We start from the raw sequence: 17234 nt of genomic DNA on the forward strand, positions 1-17234 counted from the left end.
GCATGTCTGTACTACGGCCACCAGAGGGCATAGTTGTGGTCTCAGGTAAATTTCATTCAGGAAAAACTAAAAGGAATGGTCCATCAATCAGTGCATTTAGACATTCTTATAAAGCCATTTTCTTCTTTTTAGATCTGTTAAATTGTCACTTAAAATGGAGCACCAAGCTGACGCCTAATCAAAACCATTATTATTTCGGTGAAAAGTTTTCTCGTATTTAATTGTATTCATTATTTTTTCCCCCATAAGTTCGTAATAGTTCAAATGTATATATAAAAAAATAAAGCTTGGAAAGTGTATCAAAATTAAATAAAAACGTGGGGGAAAAGTCTCCTTGCCTGATTTGTGTTGACGTGGTTCACGTACAGCGTCACTCACGTTTCCAGTGAGGTGCGTTTCATTCGCAGTCTTTAACATTCAGTAGCGTTTTCTAATTTCCTACTCAATTTAGCTTTAATTTCCACAGCTCTGCTCGCAAGTAACAACACTATTCAACTTAACATTCTTATAAATATGACAGAATGGTGTTTAGGGAAAATAATCCCTTTAAAATTTGTGATAAAGAATAGAAAACTGTTTCCGTCCGGCTCTTACGGACTGTCCCCGTCACACAATCAAACGTCTTTGTGGTAACGCGGGAAAGACCAGTGTGTTGTTTTCGGCTCCACAAACGAGCATCCACAACGCTAACCCATGTCCCAAAACTACCGTAAACAAACGCTTTAAGGCCGCGTATTTACCTAAATCCTGACCGATTGAACAGTTCAAACCTGGGACTCATTTCTCCAACTTTACCGGGCCGGAATGTCGCGGATAAGTTGAGTTTTATGCCCGGTTTCTGAGCTCCGATTGCCGATCTGGTGGCGTTAGCTTCATCTCGCACAAAGAACCAGCACAGAGGCTAAAGACGGACCGACAAAACAAGAAAGTTATTTTATTTTGAACTTTTAACAAATGGATACGTTTCAGAAAGTGGAAAAGATCGGAGAAGGCACGTACGGAGTGGTTTATAAAGCAAAGAACAAAGTCACTGGTGAAACTGTCGCGTTGAAGAAAATCAGACTTGATACGTGAGTTACGCCTTTTAGTTTCAGAATTTAAAAAAATCTGTTTACTGTTCAGCAAAATCCACTCAAATGTTGCTTTTTAATTGTTTATGCGGTATTTGATTGTCGATCTAGTTGAATTAACTTTGCATACATTTTCATTTGTACAATAGATGCTTTGTTTTGGCCATCTGGTCGTTTGTAATTACCATATGGACTTGTAATACAATCTAGTGTTTCTTATTTCTCGTTTCCTTTGCCTTTTTGATCCTGTTTTTGTTAAATAGATTTTAGTTCAGTATATTACAGACCTATTTTATAACTTATTCATATTCCTGGTTAATGTTGTTACTGGTTACTGAGTTAATTGAAATGTATTTAGTTTTGTTTATTAATAATTGACTCTTATGTCTCACCTGGATAGTTAGATTTTGTTAGTTTGATAATTTTCTTTGACCAATTTATCACTTGTGTCAAGAGAACTAAATTACTATTATTTTTGTTATCTTTGTCATAATAAAAGTGAATGTGATTCTTTCAGGGAAACAGAAGGCGTCCCCAGCACCGCGATCAGGGAAATCTCTCTACTCAAAGAGCTCAGCCACCCCAACATCGTCAAGTAAGTTTTGCTTTTATACAAAGTATGTAATCTCCATATTAAGTTTATTCTGATCTGAAAAGAGACCCTTTATAGATCGGAGATTTTCAGAACATTTTTTTTTTTTAATATTAAGTAAATAGGGGGGGGGGTGGAGCTGGTTTGGAGCTTCATGCTAAATCCTGTCTGTGTTTCAGGCTCCGAGATGTGATCCACACAGAGAACAAACTGTACCTGGTGTTTGAGTTTCTTCATCAGGATTTGAAGAAGTTCATGGACTCTTCCTCAGTCACAGGGATCCCTCTCCCTCTGGTCAAGGTCAGTTACACTTAACATAAATATAAAGTAGAGCTTCAGTTCATACAGAGCCTTTTGTGACTTCTAAAGTTTTCAGTAACAAGTAGGGATGGGACATTTCTCAAAAAAAAAGACTGAATCGTACGATTCTGGTGTTGCGATTCTGTGTTGAGTGCAATTCTCTCATTTCCCTCCATACACACTGTGTTGTTGCTTTGGAACAGGTAGGAAAAGGCAGAGCCTGGGGTCCTTTATTAGATTATGCTGTTTTACTGGTAGTTAAATTATAACTGTCAACCAATTTTTTATTATTTTAGAAAGTTATTTATTTTTATTGTGAGTGATTTATTTCACATATCTACAGTAGGAACACAAAATGTTATGATTTACTGTTCATGCTAACAAACGTTCTGAGCATTAATAACAATGACTTTTAATTCAAAGTTAATTGTATATGTTGTGTTTTGAGATTAGAAATAATATTAATTTAAAGAAGTTATCAAAATCGGAAGAGAAAATCAGGAGTCCAAAATCAAAAGTCTATCGAATCGTTATTTGAAAATAATGCCTAATATTTTAAATAAATTGAAAAGACAAGTTTTTTTTTTTATATTGATTATGAATAATTTATGGTAAAGCTATCCATGAATGTATATATTTATAGAGTAGGTTTTAACTGTTACTATAAATTATGTGAACTTATATATATTTTATTATGTGTGAACTTTTGTATTTCGCAAAGAATTGTGATTTTAATTCTGTGTGAACCACTTGAGTTGTCTATGTGCTGAAAGGTGCTCTACAAATAAAATTGACTTCACTTGACAAATTACCTCCAGTTTCCCTGCTCCCTGTATAAATGCCAGTTCCTCCTTGTGCACTGTAGTTCCCTGTCTCTCCTGTTACAGAGTAGTGAGTAGTATCTTGCCTCTGTTGCTCAGTAGTAACTAGTATCTTGTCTCTTCCTTTGCAGAGTTACCTGTTCCAGCTGCTGCAGGGCCTGGCGTTCTGTCACTCTCACAGAGTCTTGCACAGAGACCTGAAGCCTCAGAACCTGCTCATTAATGCTCAGGGGGAAATCAAACTCGCTGACTTTGGTTTGGCTCGAGCCTTTGGGGTCCCTGTGCGCACATACACACATGAGGTGAGGAACAGCTGGGACTGACTCAACTGAGAGGCTGTTAAAATGGACCATGAATCATAGTTACTGCTAGTAGTTTTTTGTCTTACTTGGAAATGGGACACACACAGGCATAAAACTTTGACTTTTTACACAAACTAAACTTTTGACTACACATTTTGTAGGTCAGAGGTCAAATCAGAGGTGATGGGTGATAAAATGTACTCATAAGGTCACACATATGGATACACTACCATCAGTGAACCTCACACACACAGCAGAGTATCAGCAGAAGTTTAAAGACATTTCTCTGTTTAATTGTTACCAAAGATACAACAGATACATTGTCACGATATTAAAATAAAATCAGAAGACAGAATGTTTGTTAAATGCACAAACTTACTAACATTTGCAAAAATTAAAGGATGACAGTTTAACTTTTATAAGATAAGATAATCCTTTATTGTCTCCCATGGGAGAAATTTGTCTTGGGACAGCGGATAACATGCTTTATCAAAAAAACAGGACAACACAACACAAAGCACCATACAAACATCACCATAGAACAAAATAAATACGAGACCGAGTATGACCACGAGTGATGCACAAACAGGACCTTTAAGTCAATATACATTTTGAATTTACAACTTGAAAAATACAATAGTTGGTCTGTCTGTTGAAAAAGAGATTTTTGATTTCAGTGAGTCTTTATTCTGGTGAAATGCTAGATGTAAAGTTCATTGTTGTGACCTCTGTCCCTCTCTGCAGGTGGTGACCTTGTGGTACAGAGCTCCTGAGATCCTCCTCGGGTGTAAGTATTACTCCACAGCTGTTGACATCTGGAGCCTCGGCTGCATCTTTGCTGAAATGGTAAACTGCACTTTCTTATCTTGACATGCACAAGTCTACCAATGAATCGAAAATAGCTCTGTTAAGTGTGTAATAAGGCATACATATAATCACACGTTTATAAGAGCCTAGTTCACATTTTTAAAAACATTTCTAATTCTGACAAAACTGACACTGATTAGTATTTAGTTTTGAAAGCTTAAAAGAAAAAAGGCAACCTTAGTGGAAAAAGTTGTTGGGCATATGTCTCATCACAAACACACCTGGAGTTGTGTTTTGTTTCATTCACACGTTTCAAATAGAAAACACTCTGTTCTACCTTGTGATGTCATGCTATAGGTAGTACAGGAAGTGTTTTTCTTAACTGTGTCCATACACCTTCACTAGAATCATTTGGATCATTTCAGCCCTGGATTTGCCAGTGTAATGAACTACAGGTAAAAGGAGCTGTTCACTTGAAAATTACCACCACCTCACAAGGTGAAGCAGAGCCTTTTGCACTTTGGAGATGTAGATAGACTAATAATAAAGCGTTACTCAAACGTGTGAATGAAACAAAACAGGAGGTGGTAACATTTAGTAATTAATTTCATGGCTTAATGCTCACAAGAATCCATTTTGGGTAATATAGAACCTTAAAGCATAGAGCTGTAATTGATAGATAAACACTGAATTACAATGTAACCATCTCCCAGTATGTGCAGATTTGTAGAGGACAATGTTAATGATTGGATACCTAACCCCCTCTGTGCCATGCCTCAGATCACCAGGAGGGCCTTGTTCCCCGGAGACTCAGAGATAGACCAGCTGTTCAGAATCTTCCGGACTTTGGGGACTCCAGATGAGACGCTGTGGCCCGGAGTGACGTCCATGCCCGACTACAAACCCTCGTTTCCCAAGTGGGCGCGGCAGGACCTGGCCAAAGTGGTGCCTCTACTCGACGAAGACGGGAGGGAACTGCTTGGAGTAAGTGCATTTTACTTTAGCACCTAATCACAGCTGAACTTGGATTGCCAGTTCCCTAACTTACAGGTACAGGACAGATGCAAGTTGCACCCGCCAAAAAATGCATAATGAAGAAGAAAAAAAACATATATAAGTCACATCGGACTATAAGTCACACTTTTTGAGGGAAATTTATTTTATAAAGTCAGAGACCAGGATCCAACAATTCATCTTGAAAGTCAAGTCCTAGTAAAAACAGTGGAACAGAGAACAACAGATTGTTAATGTCACATATGAACAGTTCTTCAGATAACTATAACATAAACAACAGAACAAGTTACCAAACTCTCCATCTCACTCCAAATCACTAAATCCATTCAATTCTTCATCCTCTGTTTCATTTCTGAGCAACTTTGCGGCCTCTGGAGGTAAACAATAGATCCATGAGATAAACTGAGCGCCGCCTCCTCTTCTGTGTAGCTGTTGTCAGACTCAGCATCAGTTACAGTTAGAATTATTCCGGCCTTTCTGAATCTTGACAGGATGGTTTTGGTTGTCACTGAAGTCCAGGCTTTGTCCATCCATCCAGTGACTTGCAGGAAAGTTACATGGCACACCCACCCAGTTACCATGAAGCTGTGTTCTCCATCCCCGCTTTCCGCCAGTCTCTCAGAAGTTTCTCGCTCACCCCAAACTTTATTTTTGCTGCTCGATTACCCTTTTCAGCTGAATATTTCACTACTTGCAGCAGGACAGCTGCTTTTGCTGCAGCAGATATGCGCAGTAGGGTGCGAAGTAACAGCGGTACAGGAGTAGAAGATACTGACACACAAGACTAGACTCGCGGCTGTCAGTGTGAAAATTTTTATATATGAGTTGCACCAGAGTATAAGTCGCAGGAAACACCCAAACCATGAAAAAAGAAAAAGTGCGACGTATTGTCTGAAAAATATGGTAGGTTTAAACCAGATGGATTTAGGCATAGGATATGACAACCCAAATAAGAGCCTCATGAGAAGAGATTACCTGTATATTCTGATTTGTAAGTGGCTATAGTTATGTCATGATCACCAATGGATCTCAAACTGTTTATTTTCCAGGAAATGCTGACCTATGACCCCAACAAGAGGATATCTGCCAAGAACGCTCTGGTGCACCGCTTTTTCAGAGACGTGACGATGCCAGTCCCTCACCTCAGACTCTGAACAGACACAACAAAACTGAGCTTTAATCCCAAAAGTTTGAGCTACATGGACCAGTTTAACGTCACACCATTCCCTCAGACCGGACCAAAACTCCGCCCTCCAGTGGTCACATCTTTGAGGATTTTGTCTCGCCAGTTTTGATACCAACATTTCTCACTATATTTCCAGCAAGTGCTACCTTTGATATTGGTTACATGGAGTTTAGTGAATTTAAATCTTAATGAGTTCAGTTATATGATGTTGGTTAGTTAAGGTAAAGGTTAAGGGATAGTGCAAATATCAGGAGCCATAGGGATGTTTTAAACCCTAAAAGTGCAGAATGTCCAAGTAATTTGAAAGATTGAGGCTATATTCTATTGTGAAATGTAACACTCTTTCAAATATGGTTTATGCGAGACGTGTGCTCCTAGCCCCAGTATGGCTTTTACCACAACAAAATTCAGAATGTAACAGATTTTTACAGTCTTGAAAATTTTAAGCAGTTTGCAGTGGTTCCTCACTAATCATATCCATTCTGAGCATCCTAATTATTCACCATGATGAGTTTATTAGTGCTTTTCACAACTCTCAGACTAAAGTTGAGTTTAGAGGTAACAACTAGCATGTGCTTTATAATTAGGTACAGACCATGCATAGTGGACTCATTTTGACCTCAAGAGCTGCTTATGCAATATGTCTATACTGAGGTACAGACTTTTTAAATGAATGGAAATTATTTGAAAGCCCAGTAGCAATTCTCAAAGCCATACTTCTTTATTGTTTATGAAGAATTGGTAAATAACACAAGGAGCAATGTGTCACTCAAACACTGCATATTTTGAGAGGATGTACACTTTGTCAATAGGACTATAAAATAATATAGTGGTTTAGACCTGCCCAAGATGGCGGCTCCCCAAATGGAATGTTTTCAGATCTTTTAATTCTTCATATAAATGAAACTTGTTCATGAAGATTTCTCAAAGTTGCACCTTTCTGTAGTTGGTCCCAGCTCTGGCTCGGATGTTTCCTGGCAGAGCTTTGTGCCGTTGCGTCATTTTTCCACAGTTTTTCCTGTACATATTTGTGACTTGCTGACGTTCCCGAAGTGATTTTACTGGAGCTGAAGTCGTTGAAAACTTTTCACTCTATAATTTTAACAGTTTTATAAATGTTATATACAGTTTGAACAAATAAACCTGTTTAAATAACTGTAAAATGTCTGGTAAATGTCTGAACAATCAGGTCAATTCAAGGTTTTTGACATATAGAAAGAAGTGCTGTGGCCACAAGGGGTCAGCGAAGTAACAAATAAAGGCTAATTATAGTGATGTATGATTTGACTTCTTCCCATGCATCTATTATAAGATCATTTCTGCCACATCACATTTTGGTCCCTTCATCATTACAGCTAAGCATCATTTAACCATTGGCTACTTGCCAAGACTAAGAAGTCACGTACTTTTTACACTGATCAAAGACCTAATATTTGAGGTTCACAAAGCTAAATCTTGAATTGTATATTGCTTAATTTTAGTTTATCTAAACATATTAAAACTGTTAAACAGAGAAAATCAAAGCTAGACTTGGAGAGTGTAATTTAATCACTTTATTCACTTCTGTAAATATCCTGGTAGTTTTTCATTTCAGACATATTTGTGCTGTGTCAGACAGGTCCTGGTGCTAGCCAGCTAGCCTCTGCTGCAGCTCAGAAAGTCAAAGTCCTGAAACAGAATCTAAACAGAGCAGAATTTTTACTGAACAAAAATTGGCTCAGTAACCACTGTAGGTGCAAATAATACAACTGAGTTTTAACTTGACAGAAATGTCTTTCTCAGTTAAATTGGAACTGACCAGGCTGGCCAGACTTTCAAAAACTGGGACACACTTGTGCTATAATGCACTGGGCCTATTCTCAATTCACTTCTAAATCAGCCTATAACCTGAGAGACAGCTCAGGATGTTTTTTTCTGTGTTTTCACTAAACAAATGACAATAAATTCCTCACTTCACTGTTAGTGGGGATCAGACTGGTCAAAAATATGGACACCAGGGACATTTCTTGAATCAAACTGAGACAAATCACAGTTTTTTGTATAAATCTGCTGGGACAGGGACACGGCTCAAAACTGGGACTGTCCCGAGTATTAGATCTAGTCTGGTCTTTACCATAGCACTAAAGCTCATGATTGTGTACAGATGTCCTTCCTGCTAGCCCTGTTGTCCTCTACAGGAGGTCCAGGACTGCAGGTTGAGAATCACTCTATTTAAATGTACTTAATGAATGCAGAAATGTTGATAATCTCAGACTGCTTCCAATAGAATTTTCACACATAATTTTGCAGAACGTTTCATTGACTTGATGTGTAATACAGTTTTATATCTCTAGTTTCTTCTTCAGTTCCAGTTTGTAGAGGATCTGGTACCCGTCGTCCCATGCGTACAGCAGTGCCTCCTGTGGGTTGTACTTGAGACTGGCGTGAGATCCATACCGTTTGGGGAAATATACGAGCGGCGCTTCGTCACTGCTCACGAGTCCGTTAACGTCGAAAACACACTGCACTCTGGACCTGCCTGGCGTCTGTGTGTTATAAACCACGTAAAGAGTCCCACAGATCACAAAACCCGCCTCTGCATTCTCCCTCGGGCAGTTCGATTCCCACATCTGCTCTATGTCCAAAGTTTTCACATCCATTTTAGCCAAAGAAATGTACTGGTCACTTTGTCTCGTGGCATAGATGGCCCAAAGCCCCTCCTCATCCACTGCCAAGTCGATGAGCGTTTCTGAATTTAAGGTGTACACAGGAATGTAGTCTTGAAATGGCAAGATAGCACTGTCCGTCATCTTGGCGCTACTCAAATCAAACTTAACTATTTTATCTTCCTCTTGGCTCACGTAGTAGGCAAAATTCTTGTACACGACTTGGCCAGTTCCTTTGAAAGCCATGGGGAGTTTGAGTTTTTTGGACAGAGTTAAACCGGACGAGCGGGTGAAGTCTTGCACAGAGCTGAACTCATAAACAATGTCTTGGTCTGTGCTGTTGAAAATGTAAAGTTTACCAGAGTTAAGCCCTGTGTCTTTGGTCCAGACTCCCTTAGGCCCGCCCACGCGCTTCAAGATCTTCATGGCTTTGATGCTGGAGATCATGTCACCACAGTCTGACGAGAAAAACACATGGTTACAGGTTAGTCATCCAAAAACATTCATTTTGTCTTCTTTTTAAATAATTACAGTTTAGGTTCTTTTTAAAGAGAATACGTAGAAGATGTAATTTACTTTGCTGACAGGTTAAGCTGAGAACACATTGAACTTTATGCTCTGTTAAGAATGTTGTGATGTCATGTGTACCAGCCTTATCTGGCCTCAGAAGCTGAGCGAGGTTTGGCCTGGTTAGTGCTTGGATGGGAGAATACAAGGTGCCACAGTGAGGCTGCAGTGGCTCTAGTACAAACTGCTGTTGTGTCCTTAGGTGAGACACTTAAAGCTACCACCTGTAAGTTTGTTTTTTCTTTCACCAGTAGATAACACATGTGAAACCTGTCCCCTCCCCTCACCTGGCCTTTGTTCAGAATCACCTGTGCTCTCTGCTCTTCTTCTGTTAGGCCAAAGCTGGCACACTATCAGACAGCAGTAAAGTAGCATTTAGTGGTAATGTGTGAGAATACAACAGGGACGGGTTGGCCAGTCTAATTACTTATGGTAGCTTTAATCCACATTGCTTGAATATGGTGAATAAAAGAGTGGATGGTGGTTGGAGGAGTAGTTGGTGCAGATTGGCAAACTTGTTTATAGATAGATAGAAGGAAGGAAATTCCTTGTTTGGCAGCAACAATGAAACATAATAATAATCGTACAGCAGTAATTAATCATTTATAGAGATGTGTTGTATTGCCGTATGTCAGTTTAGCCCAGGGCACCTGCAGCCACAATAGTGTCTTACCACCACCGAGTGTGGACTAAATGAATAATGTTCTGAAGATGCCATGCTATGCTATGCTTTATAATTCATATACTTCACAATAACAGAACAGTGATCAAGTCCCACCTGAGAGCTGATAATACTTGTTCTTTTGTTTCTCCTGCACTAGAGACACTTGTTGCTCGATGAGTTTGTCATCGACATCGACACAGGGCTGTGCTCCAGTCTGAGTCTCCAGATAGTCCAGCTCTCGCTCCACACGGTCCACTCTGGTCCCCACAGAGTCCAGGTGGATCCTCAGACCTTCCTTCTCTTTGTCCAGAGCCTCCAGCTGAGACACCATCTGCAGCTTGAGCTCTCGCAGCTCTGAGGCGTAACGCGCCGTCTGCTCCTGCCACAGGGAGATACGGTCCTGACAGATACAGACAGAGGGGACATGTCAGTGTGAAACTCAATCATACTGAAGTCGTCCACTGTAAGATAAACTCATGTCCCACTACACTACACTCCGGTGTGCTGGTGTTGTTGCCATACCTGCTTGTCAAAGCCCAATCTCCCCAGATCTCAGAAAGTAAGCAACGCAGTAGGTACTCTAGTGCAAACTGTTGTTGTGTCCTTAGGCAAGACACGTCACCCACATTGCCTAGTATGGACATTGCCATATGCCCCAAGAGTGAATAAATAATTCAATGTATATAAGTAAAGTAATAGATTATTCTCAATCCTTTGCATTATTAGTATTACATTTAGGAGAAACAGCGGCACAGAAAGAGTGCCCCAGGCTTGATTCTCAGAATGGGCCTTTGTGTCTGGAGTTTGAATGAAGGAGGTCGATTAGTGATGCTGAGGACTGGATCTACCAACCTCTGGGTTTGATGGTTTATTTTTAGCACTGGCAGCAGCTTTACACATGTGGAAAAAAAAAACTGTCATCAAATTTTAAGTGTTCCTGTGAATCATTGTAATGTGAGAACTTATTAACGTAAAGGAAAAAGTCTGAGCGAAGTGCACTGGAAAACTATAATCAGCGTTTGTATGACCGTAAACAGACACAGCACATAATGAGAAGGAGCTGTGTCCCAGACACAGGAACAGGGACACATGTGGTGAATCCGCCCAGATCTGAGCCTCTAATACAGAGAAGCCTGTGCCAATCTGAAAACATGAACCTTTAACCCTGGGATCAATTACAACAACAAACATTTTTCTATTTCAAATCCATCTATAAACTAGGGTGGACAAATGCAGGCTTGATGACAAACTTTAGAATTCACTGTAGTTTTGAGAAGCTTAATGATAGTTATGAGAGATACAATAAAAAAGAGCACATATTATGTAAAATAGACTTTTTTGAGCTTTCAACCATGTTATAACAGTGTTCCCATATCATTAACTTACTCAGAGTTGTATTTCGATTGCTTCATGCATGTTTGACTAATCCTGTACTGTCCTGCATATAAGGCTTGAGTGCTCAGAAAATTTCAGTTTTCACCTACCCCCTATCTCCACCGACTGCTCTGTACTTACTTGCAATTATTCAAAGCCATTTCCAAAAATAAAACAAATTAACAGCCAGAACAGTAACCTCTTATAAAGAAAATGTCACTATAATGAGATGGGTCTTAGTTCTGCCATGTTGAACAGGAAGTCAAAGGATCTGTCAAGCCTTTTTAGATCAATATGTTGAGATATGTTATGATTAATCAACTAAATGACTACAGTCTTATTAAAATCAAGCACAAAATGTAAGTATTATGATGGCACTGCACTGCAGAGAAATCCAAGTTTACAGAGGCTAAAATATGCACAATATAAACTCTTAAATCCCCTTCACAAACAGGATGGGTGTCATATTCCTCTCTGTATTTCCTCAGTATTTTGGAGTGAGCTTCAAAGCTGCCGTGTCTCTGTGGGGAGCCTCAGACCTCTCACCTTCCTCCTGAAGCAAAAACATTTCTTCAGCGATGATCCGTAAAGAATGAGCCATTCAGATGAGATTATGAAGAGAAACAAGTCCGAACACTGAACAGGAGCTCCACACAACACCTGCAGTGTTCTGTTTAGTGGATAAAAGTTTGTTACGAATATTTTAATAATTCTAATATAAAAGCATTTAAGTTAAGGTGCAAGTGCTAATGCTCAAGAGGTAACAGCGATATTTTAATTGAATGCATATATTGAAATTCTTAATGAAATTCCAAGCAGTTTTGTGTTGATTGACAGCACATAATGAGTAGAAGCTGTTGGCAATACTATCACAGTATTAGCAGTCACTCTTACTTCATACCTTCCTGCTCTTTGAGTAACAATAATGATATGTTTAACTATTTATAATATTCTAAAAACACAATAAACTTGGCAAGGTCTGTAAACATTTGCATTGCACTTGGATAAACTCTTGTAGCCACAGCTGCCCTGAGTCTGACTGACAGATGTGACAGCAAATCTGAGCCAACAGCCTCTATAACCACCAAAAATAATAATACAACAATAAGTGCACATTGCATTTGTTTTTTGCCATGTGAGTATTGTACTTCATTCACCTTTTCATTGGAGGTCAAAAATAACATACATAAATAAATGTGAACCTGCCATAATAATACTGCTTATATGAGAGGTAGACTACTCACTTCACTAAAACATATTTATAGTCAAGAATCTTGCTTAGTCTTTTATAATTGTTTTATAATTTTGGTGAAGATTATAATTTCACTTCCTGGTCGGACATGGGCAGCACATATGACATAACAGTACTCAGAGGTAATTCCATAACTGTAACCTAGCAACCATACTGTAAACAAGGGCAAAACATGTCTAAATGATACAATAGTTATTACTAGACATTTGAAATGGAGGGTCCGTTACCTGCTTATCTCCAAGCAAATGTTATTGTTTTGTTCCACAGGATAAATTAAATCTACAAAGGAGGTTACAGCGCCACACTACATTACAAATCATAGTCCAACGAGGTTTATTTGATCTTCCGATAATTTATGTTACAAGGTCCTTTTTTTCAGACCAAGAATTTGGATTCATAACTGACAGTTTGGACTGCTCACTAGCGGTCTTTCGCAGAGTGGTCACGTGATGTTGCTGTGATGTGTCGCTCAGCTGATTTATACAGGTTTTGGCGTCGTCTTCCTACCGGTGGAGACAGGACGACAGCGCCATCTGCAGTCCCACTTCCTCAGGACAGTATCCCAGATGTGTGAGAGCAGAAAAGCCCCCTCATCCCGGTTTATAGTCCGGTGGGCACATTTCCATGATTTGATTGTCTCTATAACCCAGCGACGATGTTTGTTGTCCTCTGTCTCAGTGATGTTTGCTCCTTATGGACTGGGAAGGAAGAGGCCATCCAAATACGGAAACGTGTCCACGGGACTATAAACTGGGACGAGGGGGCTTTTTTACTCTCACACACCTGGGATATTGTTCTGAAGAAATCGGATTGCAGATGGCGCTGTCGTCCTGCCTCTACCAGAAAAATTGCACAGTGCACCATTAACATAAATTGTCTCTACATATAACATGAAATTAGTTGCTGGATGTTGAGGACATAGGAAGAGGGATTGTGTTGTCTCTTCCTCTATTTTTGCACTTTTCTTATTTCGTCACAAACTTAATGTGAAATTATGATAAATATTTACCATAGAAACTATCCCACCAAAGCAAGTCATAATTAGAACATGAAAACTTTATGCACTTTAAGACCCAATATCCTATAATACTGTAAAAGCCAACTTGTCTTTCTATAAACCTGACCAAAAGAAAACCACAGTGTGTAAATATAATACTAATAATGATTTATGTTTCCAGCTAATCCCACATAATGATCACTGCACGTTTACAACACTTTTTACAACTGTAGTACTTTCTAGCAAATTCCCTCCGATTCCTCACATCTGGGTTTGATTGGTCCTGCCCTGGCTGGAGTCCTGGGATCAGATCCGGACCAGATCAGAACTAAACCTGGACTGGGCCGAGACTTTGGAGGATCTTCTTACCTCTATAGCCAGAAGCCTTCTCTCCAGGTAGTCTATGAGAGCTTGGTGTTGCGTGTTGGCGAGGCAGGCGAGAGTCAGCAGCAGCAGCAGCAGTGAGGCTCTCATTTTGGGTCGTCCAGCGCAGAGACAGGGCAGAGGGCTGAGGGCTGAGGGCTGAGGGCTGAGGGGAGAGGAGACACACACAGAGGGTTTTACAGGAGCACAGTCACAGTCCCGGAGGTGGGCTGGAATTTGAGCTTGTGAGGAGTTTGGGAGGAGCCACAGCAGCGGATAGAAGTCTGGAGAAGCCATTTCCTCTGGAGTTACCTGCTCCGTTCATGATGACGGTTCACACAAGTGGAATATTTTATACAGGCGCTGTAACTCTATAGGTCTACTGTTGAAAACTCTTTTATTAATTACATTCAATCATTACATTAAAATCTCATTTAAAAAGCAAACATCTGATTCTCAAAGCCTACCTCATAGAAGTGCTAGAAACTTCTTTTGTAGAAGTTTTATCACTACCTTGTGCATTGTTGTTAATTGCTTTTTATGTCTTTTTTATTGTGAGACAACCTTATGAGTCTAGAAAGACACCTAAACACATTATTATTTGTTTATTTTCTTTAAAGCCCCACTGTGTAACTTTTTGACAGACTAAAATCAAAGCTTTAAATCTGAAAAATGTGAGTCCTTACTCTGAGTGGGCTTGCAGCTCCACAAACCTGACTCTTATTTGGTCTGCTTGCCTCCATGGAAATGTTCTCTAGGCTACAATGTTCCACAGTATGGGCACAAAACTAAACTAGCTCCATGGAGAAAGTTTCCATGGAATCATGCAGGTGACATGCCACCTCCAGACAGTTACATGGTGTGACTTTAGGACAGTGTTTCCCAAACTTTTTTCTGGGGACCCATATTTTAAAAGCCTTAAACCTTCATGACAAGTCAATAGACGTTATTCATAAATCACAGAATAAAGGTGGATTTGACCAGCAATAAAGGTCAGTGAAGCAGCAATAAAAGGATTCATAAGTCGTCGTCTATTTGGACATTAAACGTAGCCCATTTCTTTTTCTTTTCAACATTCAACTGAACCAGCAATATTGGAACAAAAGAGTCAATAAAATAATTACAAAAAGATTAGAAATTATACAAAACATGTCTTAACATTTGAATATTTTTAATGAGATAGGAGGGCCTGTTTGTGATTTGTAGCATGTTTCAGTCCAGGTGCAGGAGGAGAGCGCAACACGAATATCAGTATCAGAACTGTATATTACAGACCTACATGTAGATCATGACAAGGCGACCCAAAAACTATCTCTTGCGACCCACCTGAGGGTCGCGACCCAGTCTTTGGGAAACAATGCTATAGGACATAATTTATTATAATTTATGTATGAGTTCATTACAGGTTTATATACTGTATGTTCCTATAAAAAGGTTCATATTCAGGGCAGTTTGCTGATTGTCTTTCCAAAATCTTCCCATTTCCTCTCCTGCAAAAGAAAAAAAAGTCTTCTATGGCCAAAAATATCACTGAGACTAAGAGTACTATAGTTATCCCATTGCACACCATTTTAATTTCTGTGATGTTTGCCAGCTACTCCAAATAACCATGGAAAATTGAGAGAAAGGGGAAAGCATTCATCCAAACTAGGTATCAATTATCCAGCTAAATACTGAGCAAAGATTTAGTAAAAAAAACAAAAACAAAAAAACAGGGAAGTTCTTCTTAGTTCTTGAATCAGAGTGCCACTCCAGATTGGTGAACTTTTAGAAGGAAGTTCATAAACTGCAAGGTGGTGGAAGTAATCAGGTACGCAAACATTATACAAAAAAAAAAATTTAAAAAAAGCCTCTGAGAATAATTTTAATGATTAATCTGGTAAATAGAACTCCAACACTATGAAGATGCCCAAATGACATTGTGTGAACTGTGCTCCTTCTAATTCATACTTGCGCTTGGTCCTTGGTTTAACTTGAGCTTCCTGTGGACCACATGATGTCTGCAGCAATACACAAGGGTGTGATTATGATAACTGCTGTCTGAAGACATCTGTCTTTGGCTCTCTGAACTATAAATCACACACATCAATCCAAAGCTCATTTATAGAGACTCTCAAAGGCTTCAGAGAGTGAGTGTGTCCCAGAGCAGTGACTGCACCTTAGGACCTTGTGAGCCAGTCATGTAAATAAGTTTTACCTATTGCTTACACGCTATTTTATAAAGAAATATCCAAACATGGTAGCAAAATGACTAGCACTATTACCTCACATCAAAGAGGTTATGGTTCAACTCCCAGGCACTGCAGTTTTCCCCATTAACCTAAATCATACACAAGATTTGAAGATGTGTTCCACTTCTGACAGGTTTAACCCAGCGTCAAATGCAGAGGAATCAAGTAAATCTTAAACTGATTAATTTTTAGCTATATAGGGAAAACTAGGTAAATCTAAAATAAAATTATGCCAACTACATTTTAATGAATCGTCCTGGTAGTTTAACCTTTCATCTGCACTTTAAGTCTAAGTCTAAGTTTATCCATAAGAGTAGTAAGAGTCTAAGTTTGTTCATAGGTCAAGCTCCTCTCACCAAACCTAGATCAAGATCTGGAGATGAGTCCCACTGCTCCTGACACGTTTAACCCAGCGTCAAACGAATGGGTCAAATGCAGAGGAATGAAGTGAGGAATAAATGTGACACAGATTTTCTAGAAAGACAGCATGCTACATTTGAGATTTGTTGCTGTACTTAAATAAATAAATACAACTTAAATGAATAATTTGTGAATTATTTGTCCCTCAGGGCCACCGTAAGCATCCAGTCATAATTTGTGAACTTCCAGGAAGCACTTTGCATGGGTTCATTATAAATCATCTGTAAAACAAAGAGAAACTGTCTCCACTTCAAATAGCATCATTTAAAAAAAAGGCTAATGCTTGCTATACTTAATCACATGTTCTTTAATAAACAGGAGCTGATATAATTTAGTTCCTCTTTGAGTTAGTGTTGTTGGTTCCTGTCAGGTTATTTCTAATAATAATTCATTTTGTTGTTACTAATACTGCAAATACTACTACTACTACTACTACTACTACTACTACTACTACTACTACTACTACTACTACTACTATTAATGCAACTTATACAACCACACTGATATTACCACTATGTTTTTATTATTAAAAGTCTGCTAGTTGAATTTCAACTTAATGCTGCTATTACTGCTAGGGCTAAATCTTATAGGCCTATAATATTTACAACAAGAATGCCATCAGTGCAAAA

At 39.0% G+C, this 17234-nt stretch overlaps 2 protein-coding genes across 4 annotated transcripts in view; one reads left to right on the top strand and one right to left on the bottom strand.

Annotated features, from left to right (window-relative positions):
- Positions 1–534: 534 nt before the first annotated feature.
- Positions 535–7255, top strand: cdk2 (cyclin-dependent kinase 2). The gene is made up of 7 exons (XM_020936944.2): positions 535–1070; positions 1588–1665; positions 1842–1962; positions 2915–3085; positions 3830–3931; positions 4673–4876; positions 5956–7255. The coding sequence occupies exons 1-7, from the start codon at positions 955–957 to the stop codon at positions 6058–6060; spliced, it is 897 nt and encodes a 298-aa protein (XP_020792603.1). The 5' UTR covers positions 535–954; the 3' UTR covers positions 6061–7255.
- Positions 7248–17234, bottom strand: part of olfml3b (olfactomedin-like 3b) — an 84032-nt gene continuing 74045 nt past the window's right edge. For 2 of the 3 annotated variants that reach the window (XM_055160696.1, XM_020937032.2), the window contains 3 exons: positions 13961–14113; positions 10083–10368; positions 7248–9195 (listed from right to left, as the gene is read on the bottom strand). In XM_055160696.1, the coding sequence (XP_055016671.1) occupies positions 8414–9195; positions 10083–10368; positions 13961–14065 (1173 nt within the window). In that variant the 5' untranslated portion in view covers positions 14066–14113 and the 3' untranslated portion in view covers positions 7248–8413. Of the gene's footprint in view, positions 9196–10082; positions 10369–13960; positions 14121–17234 lie in introns of all 3 variants that reach the window. The other variant, XM_055160695.1, reaches the window with a different exon arrangement.

This window comes from Boleophthalmus pectinirostris, unplaced genomic scaffold, assembly GCF_026225935.1.
Source record: "Boleophthalmus pectinirostris isolate CB_2022bp ecotype Guang Dong unplaced genomic scaffold, ASM2622593v1 HiC_scaffold_3, whole genome shotgun sequence".
Lineage (NCBI taxonomy): Eukaryota > Metazoa > Chordata > Actinopteri > Gobiiformes > Gobiidae > Boleophthalmus > Boleophthalmus pectinirostris.

Coding starts and splice junctions, on each gene's coding strand:
- cdk2 (XM_020936944.2), top strand. CDS start 955: ATGGATACGTTTCAGAAAGTGGAAAAGATCGGAGAAGGCACGTACGGA. Junction 1,666..1,841: donor AGCCACCCCAACATCGTCAA/GTAAGTTTTGCT, acceptor TCTGTGTTTCAG/GCTCCGAGATGTGATCCACA. Junction 1,963..2,914: donor TCCCTCTCCCTCTGGTCAAG/GTCAGTTACACT, acceptor CTTCCTTTGCAG/AGTTACCTGTTCCAGCTGCT.